At 46.5% G+C, this 20,602-nt stretch overlaps 9 protein-coding genes across 9 annotated transcripts; 5 read left to right on the top strand and 4 right to left on the bottom strand.

Annotated features, from left to right (window-relative positions):
- Nucleotides 1-2,621: 2,621 nt before the first annotated feature.
- On the top strand, nucleotides 2,622-4,343 carry GLAREA_06501 (regulatory protein cys-3; the record flags this gene model as incomplete). The annotated part of the gene is made up of 3 exons (XM_008081914.1): nucleotides 2,622-2,835; nucleotides 3,276-3,608; nucleotides 3,757-4,343. 3 exons carry the CDS (start codon nucleotides 2,622-2,624, stop codon nucleotides 4,341-4,343), a joined length of 1,134 nt encoding a protein of 377 aa, XP_008080105.1.
- Nucleotides 4,344-6,285: 1,942 nt separating this feature from the next.
- Nucleotides 6,286-8,133, bottom strand: GLAREA_06500 (Metallo-dependent phosphatase; the record flags this gene model as incomplete). Its single annotated transcript, XM_008081913.1, has 4 exons — nucleotides 6,286-6,301; nucleotides 6,354-7,267; nucleotides 7,320-7,921; nucleotides 7,974-8,133. 4 exons carry the CDS (start codon nucleotides 8,131-8,133, stop codon nucleotides 6,286-6,288), a joined length of 1,692 nt encoding a protein of 563 aa, XP_008080104.1.
- A 931-nt stretch (nucleotides 8,134-9,064) lies between these two features.
- On the top strand, nucleotides 9,065-9,682 carry GLAREA_06499 (uncharacterized protein; the record flags this gene model as incomplete). The annotated part of the gene is made up of 2 exons (XM_008081912.1): nucleotides 9,065-9,077; nucleotides 9,129-9,682. The coding sequence occupies 2 exons, from the start codon at nucleotides 9,065-9,067 to the stop codon at nucleotides 9,680-9,682; spliced, it is 567 nt and encodes a 188-aa protein (XP_008080103.1).
- A 301-nt stretch (nucleotides 9,683-9,983) lies between these two features.
- GLAREA_06498 (uncharacterized protein) lies at nucleotides 9,984-11,933 on the top strand (the record flags this gene model as incomplete). The annotated part of the gene is made up of 1 exon (XM_008081911.1): nucleotides 9,984-11,933. One exon carries the CDS (start codon nucleotides 9,984-9,986, stop codon nucleotides 11,931-11,933), a length of 1,950 nt encoding a protein of 649 aa, XP_008080102.1.
- A 405-nt stretch (nucleotides 11,934-12,338) lies between these two features.
- Nucleotides 12,339-13,226, top strand: GLAREA_06497 (uncharacterized protein; the record flags this gene model as incomplete). The annotated part of the gene is made up of 1 exon (XM_008081910.1): nucleotides 12,339-13,226. One exon carries the CDS (start codon nucleotides 12,339-12,341, stop codon nucleotides 13,224-13,226), a length of 888 nt encoding a protein of 295 aa, XP_008080101.1.
- A 1,034-nt stretch (nucleotides 13,227-14,260) lies between these two features.
- Nucleotides 14,261-14,584, bottom strand: GLAREA_06496 (uncharacterized protein; the record flags this gene model as incomplete). Its single annotated transcript, XM_008081909.1, has 2 exons — nucleotides 14,261-14,297; nucleotides 14,367-14,584. The coding sequence occupies 2 exons, from the start codon at nucleotides 14,582-14,584 to the stop codon at nucleotides 14,261-14,263; spliced, it is 255 nt and encodes an 84-aa protein (XP_008080100.1).
- Nucleotides 14,585-15,827: 1,243 nt separating this feature from the next.
- Nucleotides 15,828-17,579, top strand: GLAREA_06495 (uncharacterized protein; the record flags this gene model as incomplete). The annotated part of the gene is made up of 1 exon (XM_008081908.1): nucleotides 15,828-17,579. The coding sequence occupies one exon, from the start codon at nucleotides 15,828-15,830 to the stop codon at nucleotides 17,577-17,579; it is 1,752 nt and encodes a 583-aa protein (XP_008080099.1).
- Nucleotides 17,580-17,903: 324 nt separating this feature from the next.
- On the bottom strand, nucleotides 17,904-18,856 carry GLAREA_06494 (NAD(P)-binding Rossmann-fold containing protein; the record flags this gene model as incomplete). Its single annotated transcript, XM_008081907.1, has 4 exons — nucleotides 17,904-17,975; nucleotides 18,048-18,147; nucleotides 18,226-18,766; nucleotides 18,814-18,856. The coding sequence occupies 4 exons, from the start codon at nucleotides 18,854-18,856 to the stop codon at nucleotides 17,904-17,906; spliced, it is 756 nt and encodes a 251-aa protein (XP_008080098.1).
- A 789-nt stretch (nucleotides 18,857-19,645) lies between these two features.
- On the bottom strand, nucleotides 19,646-20,305 carry GLAREA_06493 (Dimeric alpha+beta barrel; the record flags this gene model as incomplete). Its single annotated transcript, XM_008081906.1, has 4 exons — nucleotides 19,646-19,791; nucleotides 19,935-20,004; nucleotides 20,087-20,143; nucleotides 20,246-20,305. 4 exons carry the CDS (start codon nucleotides 20,303-20,305, stop codon nucleotides 19,646-19,648), a joined length of 333 nt encoding a protein of 110 aa, XP_008080097.1.
- Between the last annotated feature and the right edge of the window lie 297 nt (nucleotides 20,306-20,602).

Genomic DNA, 20,602 nt, shown 5'->3' with positions numbered 1-20,602 from the left:
ACCCACCGTATAACATTCAATCAGGAGAGGGGGGGGCGGAAAGTATAAGTTATGAGAATTGAATAGTACCTTGCGACTAGATTAATCTAGAACCCTTTCTAGACAGCTAGGTATATTATTCCTCAAATTTGATTCCTACTATTCTAGAGTATAAAAAACTTAGATTTTATACTTGTAAATAAAGATATAAAAGATATATAGCCGGCCTTTCAATAAAGTAGAGCTATTTAAAAGAGATTTATAATAATAATTTATAATATAACTACTCTTAATCGATAATTTTTAAGAGTCTCTAATATTATAAATAGTTAATACTTAGAGAATATATATATACTAAGTTTCTATTTAGAATTTACTTTTAGTATAACTTAAAAAAAAGTAAGGCTAATATAAGTAATAAGATAGTAAGTAACTACTATATTATATTAGTTAAGTTCTATGGTAAGATATATAGCTTCTTATAATTTACTTATAGGTTTAATAAAGTTAAGATAATAGAAGTCTTAGTGTTTAATTTAGTATAACGATTTTGTTATCCTTATTGTTATAGTAAGTAGAAGTAGGCAAACCTCGATCGTGGTCTTAGAGAACACGTTTGAACAACTAGTGAGTGGGAAGAGAGTTACCATTTCCATTAGAGTAAGTGCTGTGTTAAGAGGAAATTTGTATAGTTCTTTTTGTTAGTTGATTTCAGAGGTCGTACCAGATGTCATGTGAGATTCCGTCGAAACGATTAACAGTTCCTGCTAAGATAAATTTGCACCGTAAATGTTCTTTCGAGACGGGGGAACACCCTGCTGACATAGACGATACAGTCATTTCAACAGGTCTGTGAAATCCTCAAATCTTCTATATCAGTCGTGAGTTCTTTGAGAGTTGCGCGCGGCTCCGAGCAGTAGTACAGTAACGCGCCTGATGCTGCGCACTTCGGCGAGTTGGTGCTGTGTATCTTCTTTCTTATCAAGGTCGTACAAGTTTGATAGGACATCAGAAATGGACTCGCTCGAACTGCTGAGAATGTAAGCTGAATTATCATCCAATGAGGGATCGGCCACATAAACAACATCACGCGGAGGCGGATTCCATCACAGATCGTGATGAAGATGAGACAAGATAAGAGTGTCCAGTCATTTGCCATCTCGCGTTCCCAAAGCATTGGTGTACAGGAGAGGCGAAACAACATTGACAAAAGAAGCGAATCGTACCAGACTTTTAATACCAACCAGACGACGCGGGGAAGCAAGAAATTTTCCGGAATCAAAAGTGCCAGGCCCAAGGAAGATATGGGGAAATGGCCAACGTTTGTTTGGTCAGATTGAAATCCGAGGGAGCGAGATGGATTCGACAAGGCGTGTGATCTTTGTTGGCCGTGTGAAGATGGTGCCCGAATTACATAGCCGGGGGCGCTACAAGAACGAATTGCTAGGACAACACGGCTCGTAGAAGAGGAGGTGGGGGTCATGACAGTTGGAATTGCCTGGCTTTAAGTGTTAGCAAAGCTGGTAGTTCAATTGAGATACTAATAATAGGTAGCCCATTATTGAGTGGATTTACAAAGTCCGATGTGAATTGTGTATCAATCCATGAAAGAATTCAGATGTGGAAGTTGGTCGCACGACACACTATTTGTTCTTATTCCCAATGAAAAGAACTCGTACGTATGGTATATGAGCTTGAAGCTTCCTATGTCCAGACCTCCACACATGTGGCTGCATTGATGCAGGCGTCTCCTGTAAGCCCGCACCTCGATATCTTCAATGGGATAATCAAAAGAAGATTCTGCTGAGCGACTAGATGTGCCTGATTACGGACGAACCGATGTTACGCGCCACGGCCAAAGACAATGCAGTTGTCGAGTTTGTCCTCCCCCAAGCTGCCTGCAGCATATCCGAGTCAGCCTTTGCTTGTTAACTCCGGGAAGATAAAAAGAGGTAAAGCATGCAACCTGACGTCTCCAAGCAGGAATTTAATCTATTGCTGTGTGAGGACTTGATGAGAAGTTAACTCCGTTATAAAATATTCAACAACCTCTTCAAACTACGCTCTGTTCATCTGTTGACCCGCAACAAGCGAGTCTCGACTTCCTCGTCGACCCCGCCCCGCTCTGTGCCCACCCCCCTACCTTTCCGTCCCAGCCTCCACACGTCCATCCAACAACACACAACCACTTACCACGACTCCCCACGTACCGCAGAAACACCGTGATTGAAAACGGGACTATTAGCAAATTCTTACCCCCTTTCCAGCCCATCTCTTCACGCGAACGAGCGAAGCGAGCATGAAGTGAAAAAACAACCAAGAAACCACGCAGATCTAGCCACAAGCCCGTTCCGTGTTCCAGCTTGACGTTGTTCTGGCTATTCGCACATGAAGCTTATTTACGACTACGGCAGTGCTCTCGAGTGCTATATAGGACCCCTCTTCTCGCCTTTCCTACACGACGTCTATGTCACCATCTGAAATCTGACGTTATCTGCAAACGAAAGCACGATTTCCAGCTCACCACCACTCACGGGGTGTCACCCTGGTGCCGTACAACAACAAGCGAACGTATTATTGTTTCGCTGCTGCAAAGAAGCCAAAGCTGGTCGGATTTGATGGTGGTCAGGACTCTCGCCGTCATGCAGGACCCCGAGAACTCTCTCCTTCAGCCGCCAAACCATCTGGGACAGCCGTACTTGCACGTGGAAGAGGAGCAAGAACATGGACGTCCCACGGGATTCCAGTCCTCGGACGAGGTGGAAGCTTTTATGAATCAAGCAGCTGCACAGAACCGACATTATGATTTGGAACCCGTCCCAAGTGAGGCTCACGCGTGGAGACCGGATCAACCAGGTATGTATCAAATCCATTCCATTTTGCACATGATGCTATTCCCAGATTCTTCAGTTGATGGAATACTTTACTCGAGCTTCAGCCGGTTGTCTCGACCCAGTGTCGATTGCTAGTTCGAGCTGTCATTTCGTATCTGTCGGAGTTTATCCTCCACATCAGGTTAGAGTTTACAGGCTTAAGCAGAGATGTCAGCATGTGGATACGAGGAGAATTGATCTCTGGATCTGCTTCATTGCCCATTTTGATGCTGGATTCTTCTTGATGTATTTGAATGCTGGTTGTTCGAAATGGAGCAATTTCTTGAAAAGACAAACATTTACTCGAGATTCTCCCCATACAATAGCCTCATTCAATTCCGCACTTCAATTCACAAACGTCTTCAACCATCAAGCATTTTTTAGAGTTTCTTTATCTTAACTATCGGATCTATGCGCACACAGCGGGACGGATCGAAGGCTTTGATCGATCGACCTTTGGCAGCACAGCAGTTGAGCAGAGCAACCCATCCACCCACGCAGCCGCTAGAACCGCAATGTGGCAGATGTTTGGTGCACGACCAGGGGACACTGAGACTCTTGTTCTGCTTCTTTGGGCCCGAGTGGGCGTGCTCCTTGCAGTTGCGTGTGTTCGCAATTCAAGTGCAGATGGTGACATTGCACGTGATGCTGGATCGTCGAAGGTCGATCGACAGTATCATGGGCGGTTACCATATGTACTTGACACTCGGACAGGTCTCGACGAAACTTGCATTGAGGCGTTCAATTTGATGTCTCGTTATTGACTTGTCGCGTATCAATTTTATTCCCCCAATTTTGGGTGGGTGACACCAAATCTCAATCAGGTTTCCTGTTCGTATATCCCGAACTTGTTTGTTATACACCACAAAACATCATCAACTATACTAACTATACAATCAAACAGGAATAACAACACCCTTCAATCCATGGGATGCTTCCAATCAACTACCTTTGGTAATTCCATACACGATGCAGCCCCAAAACCCGGGCACCTACGCAGCCCATAATCAGCCGTACGACAACTACTACCCACCCTCTTCAACCGAGTCCACTCCTCCCAATGGCTTCGTCCCTTATTATCTCGACACCCAACATGCTTCAATTGCTCAGCTCCATCATCCAGGACCAATCTCACCATATACCGCTGTACTCTCCCCCAACAGCGATCCCAACTCTCTCTCAGACCCGGAAGCAGAACAGAAGCGTCTTCGCAATACCGCGGCCTCTGCGCGCTTCCGAGCCAAAAAGAAGAAGAGGGAAGCTAGTCTCGAAAGAGCAAGCAATGAGAGGAGAGCGCTCGTCAACAAGCTCGAGGGAAGAGTGAAGGAGTTGGAAGAAGAAAATAAATGGTTGAAGGATCTTGTTTGGGAGAAACGCGATGTTAGAGAAGAGAAAGAACTACGCCGAAGGCGAGATGACGCTAGTAGTGTGGACGGAGAGGGTCAAGGAAAGCATGAAGGCGCCCGAAATGACGGCGTCGGAACAAACTGAACTCATCACTAGGCGGCTGTGGAGGGTGAGCGGAGGAGACGTGTTTTGGTAATGGCACAAGCATGGTGAGTTGAGGCGTTGGTATGGTTTTGTTGACGAGTTACGACAACACACATGACATTTACACTACGACGGGCGGGCGAGAATCACACAGAGCTGGGAGGAGACGAACGAGATGACGATATCGGTATTTGACGCGTTTCTTCGGCGCTTGATTTTGAATTTACGCTCAACAATTTTTGCTTTCGACACAGTGCGACATTGCGTCGCGGTTGGATACTCAGGGGACATGCAAGTGCTGTACGACGACAAAGTATCTGGAGGAACACGCGGGCTTTCGATTTTTCTGACTGAGCGATTTCTGAGGCAGGCACACATACAGAAACAGAAATGCAAAGCACAAAGCTAATATCATACGACGAAAAACAATCACATCATACAATATACTTCCAAGGGTGCTGAAATGTCGTGGAGACTCCTCAAGGGGTCTCGCAACGAGTAAGCCTCCGGTGTTTAAACACTGGAATATGAAGTTTATTTTTCAACCACGCCATATGCGACACATCCGCGGATCGAAGAATGTTTTATGCCATAGCGACACTTCTTCGGACGGCGGATCGGGGCTGAGATACTGTGTATCGAATGCTATATGCCATAGCGACATTACGAGAGGCGGGAGTGTGAAGTGTTAAGGGGAGTGAGGGTGGATGTTGTGCTACGTCGGTGAGTCTGTGAGATTTTGATATGCTGATTCATGCTACCGTGTTGTGAAGTGATTCCTAAGCCAGACATGCCAATCCGTCGTTCTAGGGGCTCAACAGTACCGGTTGCTGTTCGTTGTCGCCGAGTCCGTGAAATACTGATGATATATATATGCTTCCACGCCATCCCCCCTCTTCACCATCACGACAAGCTTGCATAGTTGGTCAGCAGCGTACTCGTCCATACCTAGATAGTTGTTAAGTAGCATTGATTGTTCATCATTGCGGACAACTTGCCATACTGATCCGGTATATGCTGCGACGTAGCAATAGATCTCGTAAAATGCTTCGCATCAGTACCTTGTTGAAACGATGAGATGTTATGATCTGCAAAACAAGTAAACTCAAGAGTGCCAGATCAACACCTAGCAGCTACCCCTAACCCACATACCAGTGCCACCAACGACAATCCTCTACAAATGCCGAAATCGTAAAGTAGTAGATCATCACCCATACCCCCGAATCTATCTAGCCAGCTAAACAAACACTAGTCGAGATTCCGTGACTTGTTGTAGTATACCGCGCTAGGTATTTCACACATGACGCTAGACCAGATTACTAGAATATTTGGACGATCTGGATCACCGTATTTCTTCGTGGTGATAAGGAAGAATTTGTTACCTACATACTTCATAAATCATGTTGATAATAACACTCCTATCTAATCCTCTCCCCTCTAAAGCTACCTACCTAGCCAACGTGAGACATCGCATTTACCTCCTCGAGATTATTTTCCGTACTTCTAGTGAGCTATACTTTCCGACACAACTTGTACTTCATCAAGTCCAAAAGACGCAATCGAAAACCTGTCCTAGCAGTGGATTTTATCACAAAAGTCATGCTGTTCCAAGGACATATCAAAATACAAAGCGGTTGCGAGAAGGGGGCACAATCAGTAAGGAGAGTGCTTTGCCTACTTCCGTACGTACAGGAGTTACCGTGCTAGATCACGTACGATCCACACAAAACATCACATGCAACATTCTTCAAATCCTGTATTCTCGGCATTATTCCATTATTGAATTGAATAGAACCGTGATACCGTTACAATATCAGTATCATTTACTCAAGGTCCATCCATCAAGCCAACAAAAAGGTTTGGTCGGTTCTCGTAATCATCAAAAATTTCTATCATAACCCGCTCAATATTTGGTCCAGCCCTTTTGCGCAATTTTCAAAGATCATTTCTTTCGGTCACTGTGAGAATATTAGTCAGCGCAAAATGAGCTGTTCAGAGGATATTACTTACGTGCTTAATCTCCTTGATAATTGCTGTAGTCCCTTATCATTGTCTGCAGATTCTCTCGCTCTCTCCAGAGCTTGAGCACGGCCCTCTTCACTCTGTCTCGTGACTTCTTCGTGACTTGGTGGGAGTCTCTCATTCTGTAAATCGACCTTGCGCGCATCTTCAAAACTGCTGATAGCATTCTTGATACCTTCTGCACCAAGCATAAGAGTACCTGCAGGCAGTCTACCACCAGATGCGGTCTTGAGCTCAGTAACTCGTTCCGACTCTTCTCTGAGTACTTGGAAGACTCTGGATAGACGACCAATAGCCAAGATCTTGTTGCGAATCGCTCGCTTCTTGTATTCGATCGAATCCGGATCCAATGGAGTGGTGGCCGGTGGAGATATTGGCCCGGGCGATACTGTCGATGGTGTTGCATCTTCTTTCAGCTCATCCTCAGAGGAAATGCTGAGAATTGCAATGAGCATGTCCGTAATCTTCTCTCCAACGAAAGGAAGAGACCAGGTGAAGACATCCATGAAGTTTGGCAGCCAGTAAGGATGCGGTGTGCAATTGAATTGTCTAATGTTCATGACATTGTTTTCGTACTTGAGGACAGCTGCCTTGTTGTTGTAGACATCTAGGTAGTTGGGAGCGGAGAAGATTGTCATCACACTTGGGAATCCTGTCGTTCGGGTTTTGCGATACATACGATAGCCAGCATCTTGAGCTTCATGCGCCCGAATGACTGAAAGCAAATTGTTCTTTTCCAAGAAATTGCAAGCAGCTGGGTAGGAGAAAAAGTATGAGCAACCTCTCACGTGATTGTGAATGAAGTATTCCGAAGTTTTCTCTTGACCAAATTCTTCTAATGGATCGGCCCACAAGATATCGCACATCAAACCGTGGGTAGGTGGTTCCCGGAACCGATCAATCTGGAATAATTGTTAGCAATAGTCGCGTAGAGCCAACGTTATATGTACGTACAGAACGGATATCGTCAAGAGTGTGCAGCTCAGGGCTGAGACCGCCATGAATGCACAAAAATTGCTTGTTCATGACTGCCGCGAGAGGAAGAGAGCAGAATGATTCCATGCATGCATCGTAGATCTTCTCCGAGTATTTGTGCTTACACTCCAACTTGAATGTGAAGTAGTCGGTCAAATGGCGACATTCGTGATTCCCTCTAAGAAGCCACAAGGTATTTGGATACCAGATCTTCAAGGACCAGAGATATAGGACACATTCAATACTGAAATAACCTCTATCGACATAATCTCCTAGGAAAAGATAACGAGTTTCAGCTGGGTCGCCACCAACTTCGAACAACTTCATCAGATCGTAATATTGCCCGTGGACATCACCGCAGACTGTAATGGGCGCATCCATTTCTAAGAGATTGGGCTCTTGTTTGAGGACTTTCGTTCCCTCTTCAATGATGTATAACGCCTGCTCCTCGGTCAAACGCCCTTCGCGGTAGAAATGTTGCTTCAAAAACGTCAAATTTGGTTTAGATGGATCTTCCGGCGAGAAGAACTGCTGGTCCGTCGGCGGGTGCATCGCAGGTGCTTGTACATCTATATCGAGAGCTATTAGACAATGTTCCCTCCTAGCAAGAATGAGAAGGCTGAGCCCAAATACCTTTGCAAACCCGCTCCATTGTGCTCACCGTCGACCCATCTTCCATTGTGTGCAGGGTGAAGTCAATCTCCGGCACTGGCTTCTTCTCATTGATAGCTCTGAGGGCATTGTCAACCTGCTTAGCGCTGGCCACGCGTGGTGCCTTTGGGTCTTCATCCATGGTGGCGATGGGTATCGTCGAAGTTCGGGTGGCGTTGGAGGGGTTATTGGCGGGCAGCCGAACGAGAAGTTTGTATATTTGCTATCCTCGAGAGCAGCAGACAGATTGTGAATAAAAATAAGACTATCTGGCCAAGAGGGAGAAATTCGAGAAGCCAAAGACCGTCTGCGTGGGGCACGCGCTTTCACTTGGCAGGGTGTCGGTCAGCGCTCGAGGGGAACAGGACAGGGTTGGATGGTAAACGATGTCGTTGTGACTTCCGCGGTCGCTTTTGTATTCTGAAGCTATTCGGAATGTGTGTGTTGCGACAGAAATTGGTTGAACCCTCGTTGCTGGCAAAGCTGGCGGCGAATGTGTCGGGGAGGGGATCTGGAGGGCACTGTAGCACAAAGTGGTTGGGCCGGTTCAGGTGGTGGAAGAGGAGGTTGTCTTGACTGGTTTGCTCCTGAGTTGTTGCTGATTTTGAGTGGTCGCGCTAAGAGCGAGCCACCTGAGCGGCCCCTGTCTGCTGCCTTGGATGAACATGGGGGAGGGGAGCAGGAGAGAACGGCGACCAAAGCTAGTCGTGTGGAACTGCATTCAGACCTTTGAGAATCGCATCTCAACTTCACAACACTTCGCATCATACCACATTTTCCGAATAGCTTCAACGTCGTCACGCATAAACGAGGGGTAAATTCCGCAAGCTTTACCCACGCACACGTTTATCGGGCTTTTGGGATCCCCCATGCACTTCGGTCTCTGGTGCCGGACCCAATTGCAGCCATTGTCTTCTGACACAGCCCTCTGCGAAAAGTACCACACAGAGCCTCAATCTGCGAGCTCAATCCTGGCGATAGGGTCTGATTTACATACTTCGCACAGAGATAAGCCTATAGAGTCTGGAAAGGTTCAGTTTCTAGCGATTATCTAACACCAGTACCTTCCAGTCATGCATGAAAGTCGTAGGTCTTCTGACATTCGAGACACAGTGAAGCTAAGCTTACTCCTTCCAGTTCCTCATCCATTACTGGCGCAAGTTCCTTTAACGGTTTCTCCTTTCGTATCTTTACCGTCGGCGACCACTCTGCCTTATACATATAAGAGCTTACCTTCTACTCTGCCGCCATCATCTACTGGCGTGCCGGCTTCTTCGTCTGGGGAAGAGAAATCGCAATACGTTGTCTCGCAGTCAGGACACGCTGCACATCCCAATGATATAATAGCGTCCTGCAATGCTCTGAAAGCATATATAAAAAAGGTGCAAGATGATGCGGACCGGGAGATCGAGGCATGGGACGAAGCGATAGCTGCCAGGGAGCTTGCTGAGAAGCGGAGGGTTGCGCCTGGATGGCTCGATAGTGAAGCGCGAATATTAGAGCCAGAGAAAAGGACGGCTTCAGGTACACCAGGTACAAGCTCGGGACAAGCAAACTTGATGGATGTAGACGTTTCGAGTCCAGAACAGTCAGGTTTAAGGAGTACCCCGATTCCTGTCCCTACAGGAGCAGGTCAAGGGGATGAATTAGACAGAGCATTTGGCGGGATGGCGCTGGATAATAAGCAGTAGCTCCAAATTAATAATAAGAAAAAGGAAAACCCCAAATTCTCCAAATCTTAAGATCTCAACATGGCATTTGATAATTGGAACTTCGAAGTATACCTAGGTATACTCTTACGGTCTGTCTCGCCTCTTGCATGTGCAACAATCCATGGTGGGGTTGTTCAGCTTGCAGCCAGCAGGGTCATCCCGCATTTAGAGCCTTGGCTATAAGGCCGAGCAGGTGTTTCTCATCCGCTCGCAAAAACCATAGCTCCAGCTTCATCTGCTGCTTGACGACGGGGAATTTCGACCGCGCGGCATTGACGAGATGCCTCCAAGGATACCTCGAGCTGTCAAGAGTCTGCCGAGGAGTTCATGGCTTCCAATTGACAAATTTTCTCGACAATTATGTCCAATATGCTCTTTTTCCCGGAATCGACCCCGGCCAAGCGCAAGACAATCTACAAAACCACAACAGCTCAACTATCAACGAATTGATCGGCGACGACTGACCAGTGCACATATCAGTGCTGCGCCCGAACGTAGGGAGATTCTATCACCCCGGGTTCAGCTTCAAGAGGCTCTTAAAGCCCTACAGAAAGATGCCGCCAACTTTGTCAACATCTCCAGGTTACAGCTTGCATTACGCGGACTTCAACAACCAGAAGGCGAGGAGACAATTCGTGTTGCAATTTTGGGTCTTCGAGATGGAGGGGTATCTTTGCGAAAAGCGAAGCAGCTGGCACGACTGCTGATTGCGGATCCGCTAAAACCAGAGGAGGAATGGGAGCGGACGCTGTTGGAAGAGGACGATGGTAGTCGTCCCATTTTACTTCGCGTCGGACACGATGGAGCAGAAGAATCTGCATACAGTAATCGGATGGTACAGGAGATAAATGTTTCTTCGCCCGCTTTCAATGGACATAAGTTGGAGATACTAGTATTGGAGACAGATCTTCCACAGACTACTATCGGCGAAGGAAGCAGTATCTTAGAAGCCTTGCTAGTGCCTACGATGGAAATACCAGTTTCACGCACAGGAAGGTATACCCCAATTACAACTCCCGTGCACAAGTCTTTGGTAGTTGGGAGCGGTATCTTGGGCGCAGTATCTGTCTTTTCAATCGCGACTGATGGAAATATTGTTGGGAAGGATATTCTTCATACAACTGTAGATATCAAGCTGGACCCTTCAAGCGACACGAACGTTCCGTTTCAAAACTTGGATATCGATTTGGCTATCGCTGCTCTCGACTTATTCCGAGTGAGCATCGACAATGCTTTAGATTACGAGCATAAGTGGTTTGATAGTGGTGCGCCAGAGATCTTGGAATGGATGAGGTCAGGGACTTCATCAATGGAAGGCGAGATGAAACCACCTCTTCGATTGCTAATCCAGTCTATGCTGGAAACAACATCACTCGCAATTGAGGAAGAGAAGGCACGTCGTTTAAGTGTGGCGCTTGCATCACGAGTGGCTCACACTAAGCTAGAGCCACTAATGAAAGGGTTCTCCAAATGGTCCGAGGAAGCTCACACCGAGCTGCGAGAGCATCTGGATATTGCCTTCGAGGGTAGGAGGTGGAGGAAATTAGGCTGGTGGAAGCTATTTTGGAGGGTGGATGATGTCTCCATGATTGCTACAGACATTCTCACCAGGAGGTTTCTTACTGAGGCCGAACAAGACCTTATCTTCTTCGCTGGGCGTCTGGAGGAAGCAGGAGTCTCTAAACGTCTTACTACACGTACCCAACAAAGTCCTTTGCTTAGTCCGGATGATCGAATGAACCCTCAATCACTTCGGGTGAAGGATCTCGTGAAAGTCGAGGACGAAATACGGAATATGAAGGATCAGAATTGGCCACAAGATATTCCAAGCGCTCGAAGTTATCTTGCCCTTGGCACTGTGCCAGCTTTGCAAGCATTGGCTCAGAAGCTTGTTCTACAGACCTTGACAACATCATCTTTCGTATCCGGACTCGCTGCTTTGACGTACATCTCTACGTTATCAACCGGACTTTATGAGGCTGGAGCAGTCGCTGCTCTAGGTATTGTGTACAGCATGCGAAGAATGCAAGTCAAGTGGGAAAATGCTCGCGAGTTCTGGGAGGGTGAGGTGCGTGAAGCAGGAAGGAAGTGTGTGAGAAACGTGGAAAGTGAAGTTGCTGAAATGCTCAAGAAGTCTGCCAGTCGCGTTGAAGCCTCTATGGATGCTGAGCTTGATATGGCTGAGAACAAGGCTCGGGAAGTTGAGCTTGTGTTAAAAGCTTGTAAATAATGTATTAAGTAGTCTAGCATGATACCACAACAACTTGTAAACTCTAACCTACATTCAACCGTTTCAAAAGTCGATTTGTGAGATGATTAAAATACAGAATTTGGCATCTAGACACTCATATGTCATATTCACATCAGTTTGAGTTCATGTGTTTTACTAGGCACTAAAATATGCCCTGTTTTTATGTTAAGGTCCGAATAGTTGCAAGTTTAGTTCGAGTCGATCATGCCTGAAATCCAAGGCAGTTATCAAGCTTGGTCGATGGGTGCTAGGCTTTCGCATCCAGACTGACATCACAGTTAGGTAGCGCCAAAGACAACCGTCCCCCAAGACTCTCACCACATTATTTCTTACCGTATCTATTTTGTTCATTCAAATATACACCAAGTCTGGGGTACGTCTATAATGGCTGCCGGTTCTGAGGAGACTGCAAAAGCGAGTTCCTCACCGCGTGCGGAACCGTCTAAAGGAGAGACGCCTCACAACGATCCTGGACACATTGCCGTGCCAGAGGCCGAGACGACAACAGAATCAGGAGGCGACAAGAATGTGGGCGAAGATACTGCCGACGAGGTGGTGACATCGACTGGGGACAAGAATTGGGTTGAGGATCACAACAATACTGCCGAGCCAACGACACAAGACGGAACCGCAGAAGCTCCTCCACTGCCCGAAGAAACGCTTCCGCCATTACCGAACGAAGCTCCTCCCTCTGCTGGCGCAGAAGTTGACGATGGTTGGGCTCCACTCTGGGAGGAAACAGCCAAAGCATTCTATTTTTACAATCGATTTACCGGCGCAACCCAATGGACAAACCCACGAGTCCCAGACCCAACTACCCTCCCACAAGAAACCGCCCCCGGTGTGACAGCACCCGCTGCGACACTTCCAGACTCCCCTCCACCTTCCACTGGCACAACAGGCTACAATCCCGCGATCCACGGCGACTACGATCCCACCGCCTGGTATGCTCAACCAGCAGCGACCGAGACACCTGTAGCAGCTGGACCGGCAGATCCAAACGCCGCCTACGCCGCCACCGCAGCATTCAATCGATTCACAGGACGCTTTCAAGCCTCCGAAATCACGCCGGAACTTCACAACGATGAAAACAAAAGCAAGCGGCAGATGAACGCCTTCTTCGACGTCGACGCCGCGGCCAACAATCATGACGGGCGGAGTCTGAAGGCAGAGAGGAGCGGCAAGAAATTGACGAAGACGGAGCTGAAGCAGTTCAAGGAGAAGCGGAAGGCGAAGAAGGAGGAGAAACGACGAGCGTGGTTGTTGGATTGAGGGATATATACCATGGAGTTACTTTCGCATTTACTGGCGTTGGATTGGAATAGGGGATTTATCTTGAGGGATGGGTTGGGTTTCAAAAGTGAAGGTGGTTCTGGCTTATTGGGGTGGGTGTATATTACAGATGATACACGCAGCGGTATATTGATATAATGCTGATCGTTGAGTGGAGGCGGTCATATAGCGGAAATTATACATAAGATATTCAATTCCCTGAAGGGTGTGGTTCCCACTCTGTTTCTAGGACCTCAGTGTTGTTACCTTTCTCATCCATATTTGTTACTCATACTGTGATTTGTCAATAATGAATGACAAGTCCTGATGGCCGATGCCAAACTAGCAAAAGCGAGCAGTCGGCCTGTTCAGTCAAGAACTTTTACATGTGACATGATTGGTATAAGGTTCATACTTAGAGTTTGCTATTTTGGGATATGTTTGAGTATGACAGTAGAGCGGCGGTGGTATCAAAACTGGGATGGCAGTCTTTATCATAGTGTAAATAAGAAGTCACAATACTGCGATTAGAATAAGAAGTCGTTTCCTTGGAAACTCTTGACCATCCTCACTGTTTGCGATGGGGCTTGGTCCTGCTAAATTCTATATACATTTAATGAGATTCCTATAAAGGTATCTGTGGTTTCCGTGATTACGAAGATAACCAGAGTAAACATTTGATTCTCTCTGGATGAAAATTAAAAAAAAAAAAGAACATTTGGTGTGTTTTACTAAGAGGCAGAAGATCTCGTCGAAATTACATGAGTCGCTTGGTTATTATTCTTGCAATAATGACCGGTAGAAGGTAATACCTACACCTTGGTTAGAAGTGACATTTCTTATAGGAGGGAGATCATACAGGTGATCGACTGCTCGGCTTTCCCCCCGTATAGATGTGTTCCTAAAATCCCAAGACTTATATTTCAAACTCCACCAAGACCCGTCGTCTTGGGAGTAAGTGGCTCTTTAACCATCCACTCAAGACATGGGTATTCCCAGATGACTTTGGTGCGGGTGCTGGAGCCATTCCTTTTCTAAGCAACACCCTTGCCCTTCGCCTCAGCAACAACACTTTTCACAACTGTTGGCTTAGATTTTGCAGCAGTATGAAGGATGTGTCGTGAGACAATTATCTCCTACCTGCTGCCCTCCGGATCTCTTGCCCTAATGGAAAGACACCCATTCACATCTTCTGTCTCCTTCGTATAACCCATTTCATCTCCATCGTGGTCCCAGTAATCTGCATGTCTTGACCGTGCGAATGTCTTTGCAGATTGGTTGGCGAGGGCTTTGGAGTCGTACGTCCCGAGGATTTCTCTTTCTGTGCCGTTGTAAGGCTCACTCTCCGTTTCGGTCATGATGTAGATGCATTGGATGGGTGGGAGCGTCTGGATAATGGAGCTTTAGCTTTTGAGGAGACAGCTTTGGGCATTTTTGCAGTGATGATAGGATGGTGACTGTTGATGTGGATCTTGCTTGGTGGAATTATGTGAGGGGAGTCAAGATCCAATCCGCGCGTGAACTCCCCCGCCGGCTTATTAGTCAATATTGGGAAGTGGGGACTCCAATGATTAATTTCATTGATTTGTAGAGAGTTTCTTACGTATCTTGAATAACTATTTTTCAAACAGTTTGGAAAAAATACGGAAAAATCTAAGAAATCTTCACACCACAAAAAGATGGATAAAGGTTATGAAACAAGTCCGAGGGAGGTTCTCCTACTTTCCCGGTACTTCATGTCTCAACTATGGAGCTCACCTCTGCTGCAAAAAGTACCAAGTATTATCATTGGTTAGTAGTAGCGCCAGTTTTGTTACAGATTTCCTTGTACAATCAGTATTCACAGATGAAAGAAAACTAACACTGATGTTGGGTTCGCATACAAGACAAATGAAGGAGACAGGGAACTGGCAAGTAACAAAGTGGGTGTGTATTTGGGTGGTGCGAGTTTACTATCTTCCACCTTTTGACAAGACTGCTTCTAATAACCAGATCTATACGTAGCACGAGCCAAATTCTACCTCATTCTAGTGTCCAAAACACTAAGAATCTTCGGTGGAGCTTTCTTTGACAAATACATAAACAGCTCCAAACAGTGGACTGTATGAAAATAATTCAGTTTAAACTATTCAAGGCGTTTACCGGAAGTCTCGATAGCCTTGTGGACCCTTCCCATCTCAATTGTACAGTGAACTGCAAGTGGTTGTCATGTCACAGCAAACTTCCTGCTAGACGCATGCTGGTTTTTACCCGAACTAGGCCTAATGCATGTCTCTGCTAGTAAGCATGAACAATGCTTCTACTAATAAATATTTGTAGAAGGAAGAATAAGTTCAAATTAAAAGTATAGAAAGATGATTGTATTAAGAGTTAGACACAGATAGGTGGATGGTGATGTTTGATTAAGCAAGCGAGAAAATATAAGGCTGCGTCATTCGCCCTTACTCCACAAGCTCCACAACCAGGAAAGTTCACGATGGCAAATTGACAACCTCGGGACGGGCCTGCAGGGCGCCATGACAAAAATTCATATCTATTCTCTAGCAGGCCGACGAGCTGTGCAACATCCTCATCCTTATTCCACGCATAAAATATCTAGTCATGTCTACCATCGAAGACCCAACTGACGAGGAGAGACGACAAGCCGAGATCGTCTCGAGACATCTCGACCCTGGCCACACCGCCGACCTCGAAGGTCTCGCACCCGACGAACCTCCTCAAAGTTCCGATGCAACACAAAGCTCGAATGGCGCGGAACACGAAAGTTCATTGAAGTTGCAGGGAGGGGACATTCATCGCGATCTGTACAAAATAAGTGCTCGAGCAAAGCCAGTTCAGCGATCAGCGACCTTTTCCCATATCCCAGAGTCGAGGGCGGAAACAACAGCTTCAGACCAGAGACTGCCAGGTGGCTTCCGTCGCCACTTTGTGCAGCAAAAGTTCAATCGATCGCAGAGTTTCATTCAGAGGACACCGGTGACGAGGAATTTCGTGCAGTTCCTGGATCTATATGGCTCGTTTGCTGGCGAAGATCTCGCAGACTCGGATGACGACGAAACTGCGATTGATGATGAAGAGGAGGACGTAGAGGGAGGAGATCAGGACGATGAACCGGCGGATGAAAGACGACCTCTGCTAGCCAGACGTAGGACTTCGAGGGCTGCAAACAAACAAGGGGATGCGAATATCACAAGGGCATTTTTTCTGTTGCTAAAGTCTTTCATCGGCACGGGAGTTTTGTTCCTGCCAAAAGCTTTCAAGAATGGTGGTCTTCTCTTCTCCTCAATCACTCTGGTTGTCGTATCTCTCGTCTCTTGCCTCGCATTCCATCTGCTCCTGCAATGTCGAGCACGATATGGTGGAGGTTATGGTGATATTGCCGAGTCAATTGGTGGAAAGAAGATGAGGACTATCACATTGGCTTCCATATCATTATCCCAGGTCGGATTCGTTTGTGCAGGAATTATCTTTGCAGCTGAAAACTTGCATGCTTTCCTCCAAGCTGTCCTAACAGGGCCATCACCGCTCTCGATCACAGCCTTGATTGGTCTTCAATTGGTTGCACTGGTTCCACTGGCTTTCATTCGCAACATATCCAAGCTTGGGGGTGTTGCATTACTTGCAGATGTTTTCATCCTACTTGGACTCGGCTATATCTATTATTTCGACATATCGACTCTGGCAAAGGAAGGCATTAGCCCTACGGTGCATATGTTCAACCCAAGAGATTTCACTTTGACTATCGGATCCGCAATTTTCACATTCGAAGGCATCGGTCTTATCCTGCCAATTCAATCATCGATGAAAGAACCACAAAAGTTCGAGCGTCTACTGATTACGGTCATGATCATTATCACCATCATCTTCGCCTCGATAGGTGCGCTCAGCTATGCTACTTTTGGGGATATAACTTCTGTAGAGATCATCAGCAATTTCCCACAAGACTCGAAACTCGTCAACGCCGTTCAATTCCTCTACTCCATTGCCATCTTAGCAGGCGATCCAGTCCAACTATTCCCAGCGATGAGGATCATTGAAGGTGCAATCTTTGGCCATCGCTCCGGAAAGCGCGACGCAATGACAAAATGGAAGAAGAATGCTTTCAGGGCTGGAATTGTCGTTCTCTGTGGTGTCATTTCCGCTCTGGGGGCTGCCGATCTTGACAAGTTCGTTGCATTGGTTGGGTCGTTTGCTTGTGTGCCGTTGGTGTACATTTATCCTGCTTATCTACACTGGAAAGGAGTTGCGGAGACTAGGTACGCTAAGATTGGGGATATAGTTTTCATGTTGGTTGGACTTGTTGCTATGGTATATACAACGGCTGTGACTATTTCGCACTGGTCTTCGTCGTAAGCGGTCATTGTTCACCATGCCTCGGCACAAACCGCGGAGTCAAATGGGTGCTAACCACGAGGATTATTTTCCGAAAGACACTAAGTAGAGGTCATTATGAAACATTGGTCAAAGGTTTGAGGGTTAACAGCACAGAAAGTCTTGTAAATAGCGTTTTGTATTATTCTCCAAGATTTCGGTAAGCGATTGTTGTTTTGGATTTATGAGTTAAGCCTGTAAATAACGGAAAAAGCGTGTAGCATTAAAGCCTGTCTGGATATTAAATCTATCCAAATAAACAACTTCTTCGACTACAGTCACATGAACCCATCCCATCCTCCCCACCTACCACGGCACAACCTCCCCATCCCACCCAACAAAACACCCAGAAATCGTCTCCTTAGTCGCTTTATCAATCTATCACATCACTCGTCAGCATATCTCCCTCAACTTCCCAAATTACTTGGGATACGTATGTATTTTACTAACCTGCTCAACCACCCCCCTCGCACTATCCTCCACACCCATAGGCGGCATCTCCACGCCAATACTATCCGCGAACTTCTGGCCGGTGGACGTTTGTACCCATCTATCACATCGAGTGTTAAAATCTTGAAGACGTTGGGAATTGGGTTGCGTAGGGAGATTGGGGATTTGAATTGCTTACCCAGGATGAACAACAAGCACCACCATTTTCTCTTCTTCATGGTGGATCTTTGCGGCAATATAGTGCGTGCCTGTTTTACTTATGCCATATCCGAGACATGGTGCGGATGTTGTGGAGGTTATGCTGCCTAGGATGCTGCCTATGATTATGAATTTGGCGGCTTTGGAGCGCTGGAGGAGAGGCAGAAGAGTCTGGTAGAGCGACAGCGGGGCGAGTGTGTTGGTGTGGAAGTCTCGAACTACATCCTCAAGATCCGTGTCTGCTGCTGATTTGAAACTCGTGCCATTTCCGGCGTTGGCGATGAGGACGTCTAGTCTATTAATCCCGCGGGTTTCGAGGTCTTCGGCTAGCGCCTTGTGAGCACTTTCAATCTCGAGTGCTGAGGTGGTTGAAATTGAGAGATACGCGATGATTAGCTCGCTGCCCGGGGCTTTTGGGAGAGCGAGGAGGGAGGTGGTGGATGTGGTTTTGTCTCGAACGGTCGCCACGACTGTAGTGTTGGGTCTGGAGAGCAGGAGGGAGGTGAGTCCGAGTCCGATTCCTGGAAATTTTAGAGGAGGTTTGAAGGGGTTAGATGGGTGTGTTTACCGCGGTTTGCGCCTGTGATCAGGTAGATGGTGTTGGAAGCCATGATTGAGATTTATCTTGAAAGCAGAGAAGAAGAGATGAATAGGTGGTTTTGAAATGACATTTGAAAAGACGCTGAGGATCTAATAAATAGTAAAACTCCATCCGCCTCCTTTACCCACTTTATGTGTTTACGCAAGTAAAGTAATTCCCTCATGCTGAGCAAGCAATTGGGATCTGGACCTTTTGTTAGTGTTTTCCTGTTGTTGTTGTTGGAAGTACCTAGGATCAAAACGTCAAATTGTGGATTGCAGTTCCTACATACAAGCAGCTCATACGGATAAAGTGGCGTATGCAGTCAGACTATACGCTCCCTATCCCTGCAATTTGCGGGGAGGATTTGGTCGAATGTGAGGTGTACTCACTTAGGACAAGGATTCCGATTTTCATGGATAAAGACTTCACTTTGGTAGGATGGGGATGACGGAAAAAGAGGGTTGTCTGTAAGGAGGATATTAGGTAGAAAGTAGAGATTGGTGACGTTGAGATTAGGTTAACTATACTTGAAAGGTTTTTTTAGTTGGAATTGACAAATCATCTCTTAACAATGCTTTGAAATCAACCCAATATACACGGAGAAATAATCTACTCCGTACCTCCAGCAAAGTATAGGAAGCCGGAATTCTAGTTCAACTAGCAGATGATTATTTTCAAGATATGGATGCTAAAAACTGAGTTGAGATTTCCCCTCCCTCTCTCCTTCCTCGCCCTCTCTCCTTCCTCACCCCCTCTCCACACATCACTCACCCAACAACCAAACACCCTCAAAACCACTCATCCACACCCCCTCACCCTACGCACGCCCCGCAAACCCCCCCACAACACCCAAAACAAAAAGCTCAAATGGTTTCTCCAACAACGCTTCTTTCACTAACGTCTCATTCAGCGCCGCGAAATAGGGGGTTGAAAGGTGGATGTCTGCTGCTGCTTGGTTGGCGTCTGTACTACATTAGCTAGAGTGAAGGTAGATGTGGGGGGTGTGGACGAGGGGGGAAAGAGGTGAAAGGGAGAGAGGTGGAAAGAGAGAGGGGGGTTGAGAGAAAGGGGGGATGAGGGGAGTATGGAGGATAGGGGAAACGTACAAGTTTCCTGAAACAAAATAACGCCTTTTCCGGTTTCTGCGTTGAGTTGAGTGAACATTTGATATTTCGTCTGTGATGATCGGTTAGTTTCCAACTACAGTCCACCACAGGACTTAAGAGAGGGATAAGAGACAAGGAAAGAGGGGACTTACAACACCCATCTCCTTCTCCTCTACTTCGGCGATGATGTTGAGGAGGACTTCCTTAAGCTATACGCAATCCCATTCATCAGTTCAAATCTTCCCTCTGAACAGATTGGACGTGAATTTTAGGAGGAAGAGAGATTTTCGGGGAGGAAAATGGAAACAAACCCTCTCCACCTTCCCCACCGCAGGAGTAAAAATAGCAACAACGGGGATCTCTTCCGACATAATGAGTACGATCTCTCGCAAATAACAAAAATTCGTCTTGTTGAACCGCTGAATCTCTTATATCTGTGAGTAAAAGGTAGATTCTATGAAGATATGTAAAGAGCAAGCCGACCATCTAATATATACCCTTTTCCCTCTTCTCCCCTTACAAACATATACCAAAGATCCATCTCCATCTACCAATCACTCCAGCGCAGCACAAGCCCTCTTTCGGGCACTTAAGCGAGGCGTGGAAATGATGAGATTGGTGCTCTATACGCCCGAGGTAAAACGCAGTCAGCATGCACGATGATCGCG

This window comes from Glarea lozoyensis (assembly GCF_000409485.1).
Source record: "Glarea lozoyensis ATCC 20868 chromosome Unknown GLAREA15, whole genome shotgun sequence".
Classification (NCBI taxonomy): domain Eukaryota; kingdom Fungi; phylum Ascomycota; class Leotiomycetes; order Helotiales; family Helotiaceae; genus Glarea; species Glarea lozoyensis.
Note: the sequence above shows the minus strand (reverse complement) of the source record. Positions and strands in the feature narration are given on the sequence as shown.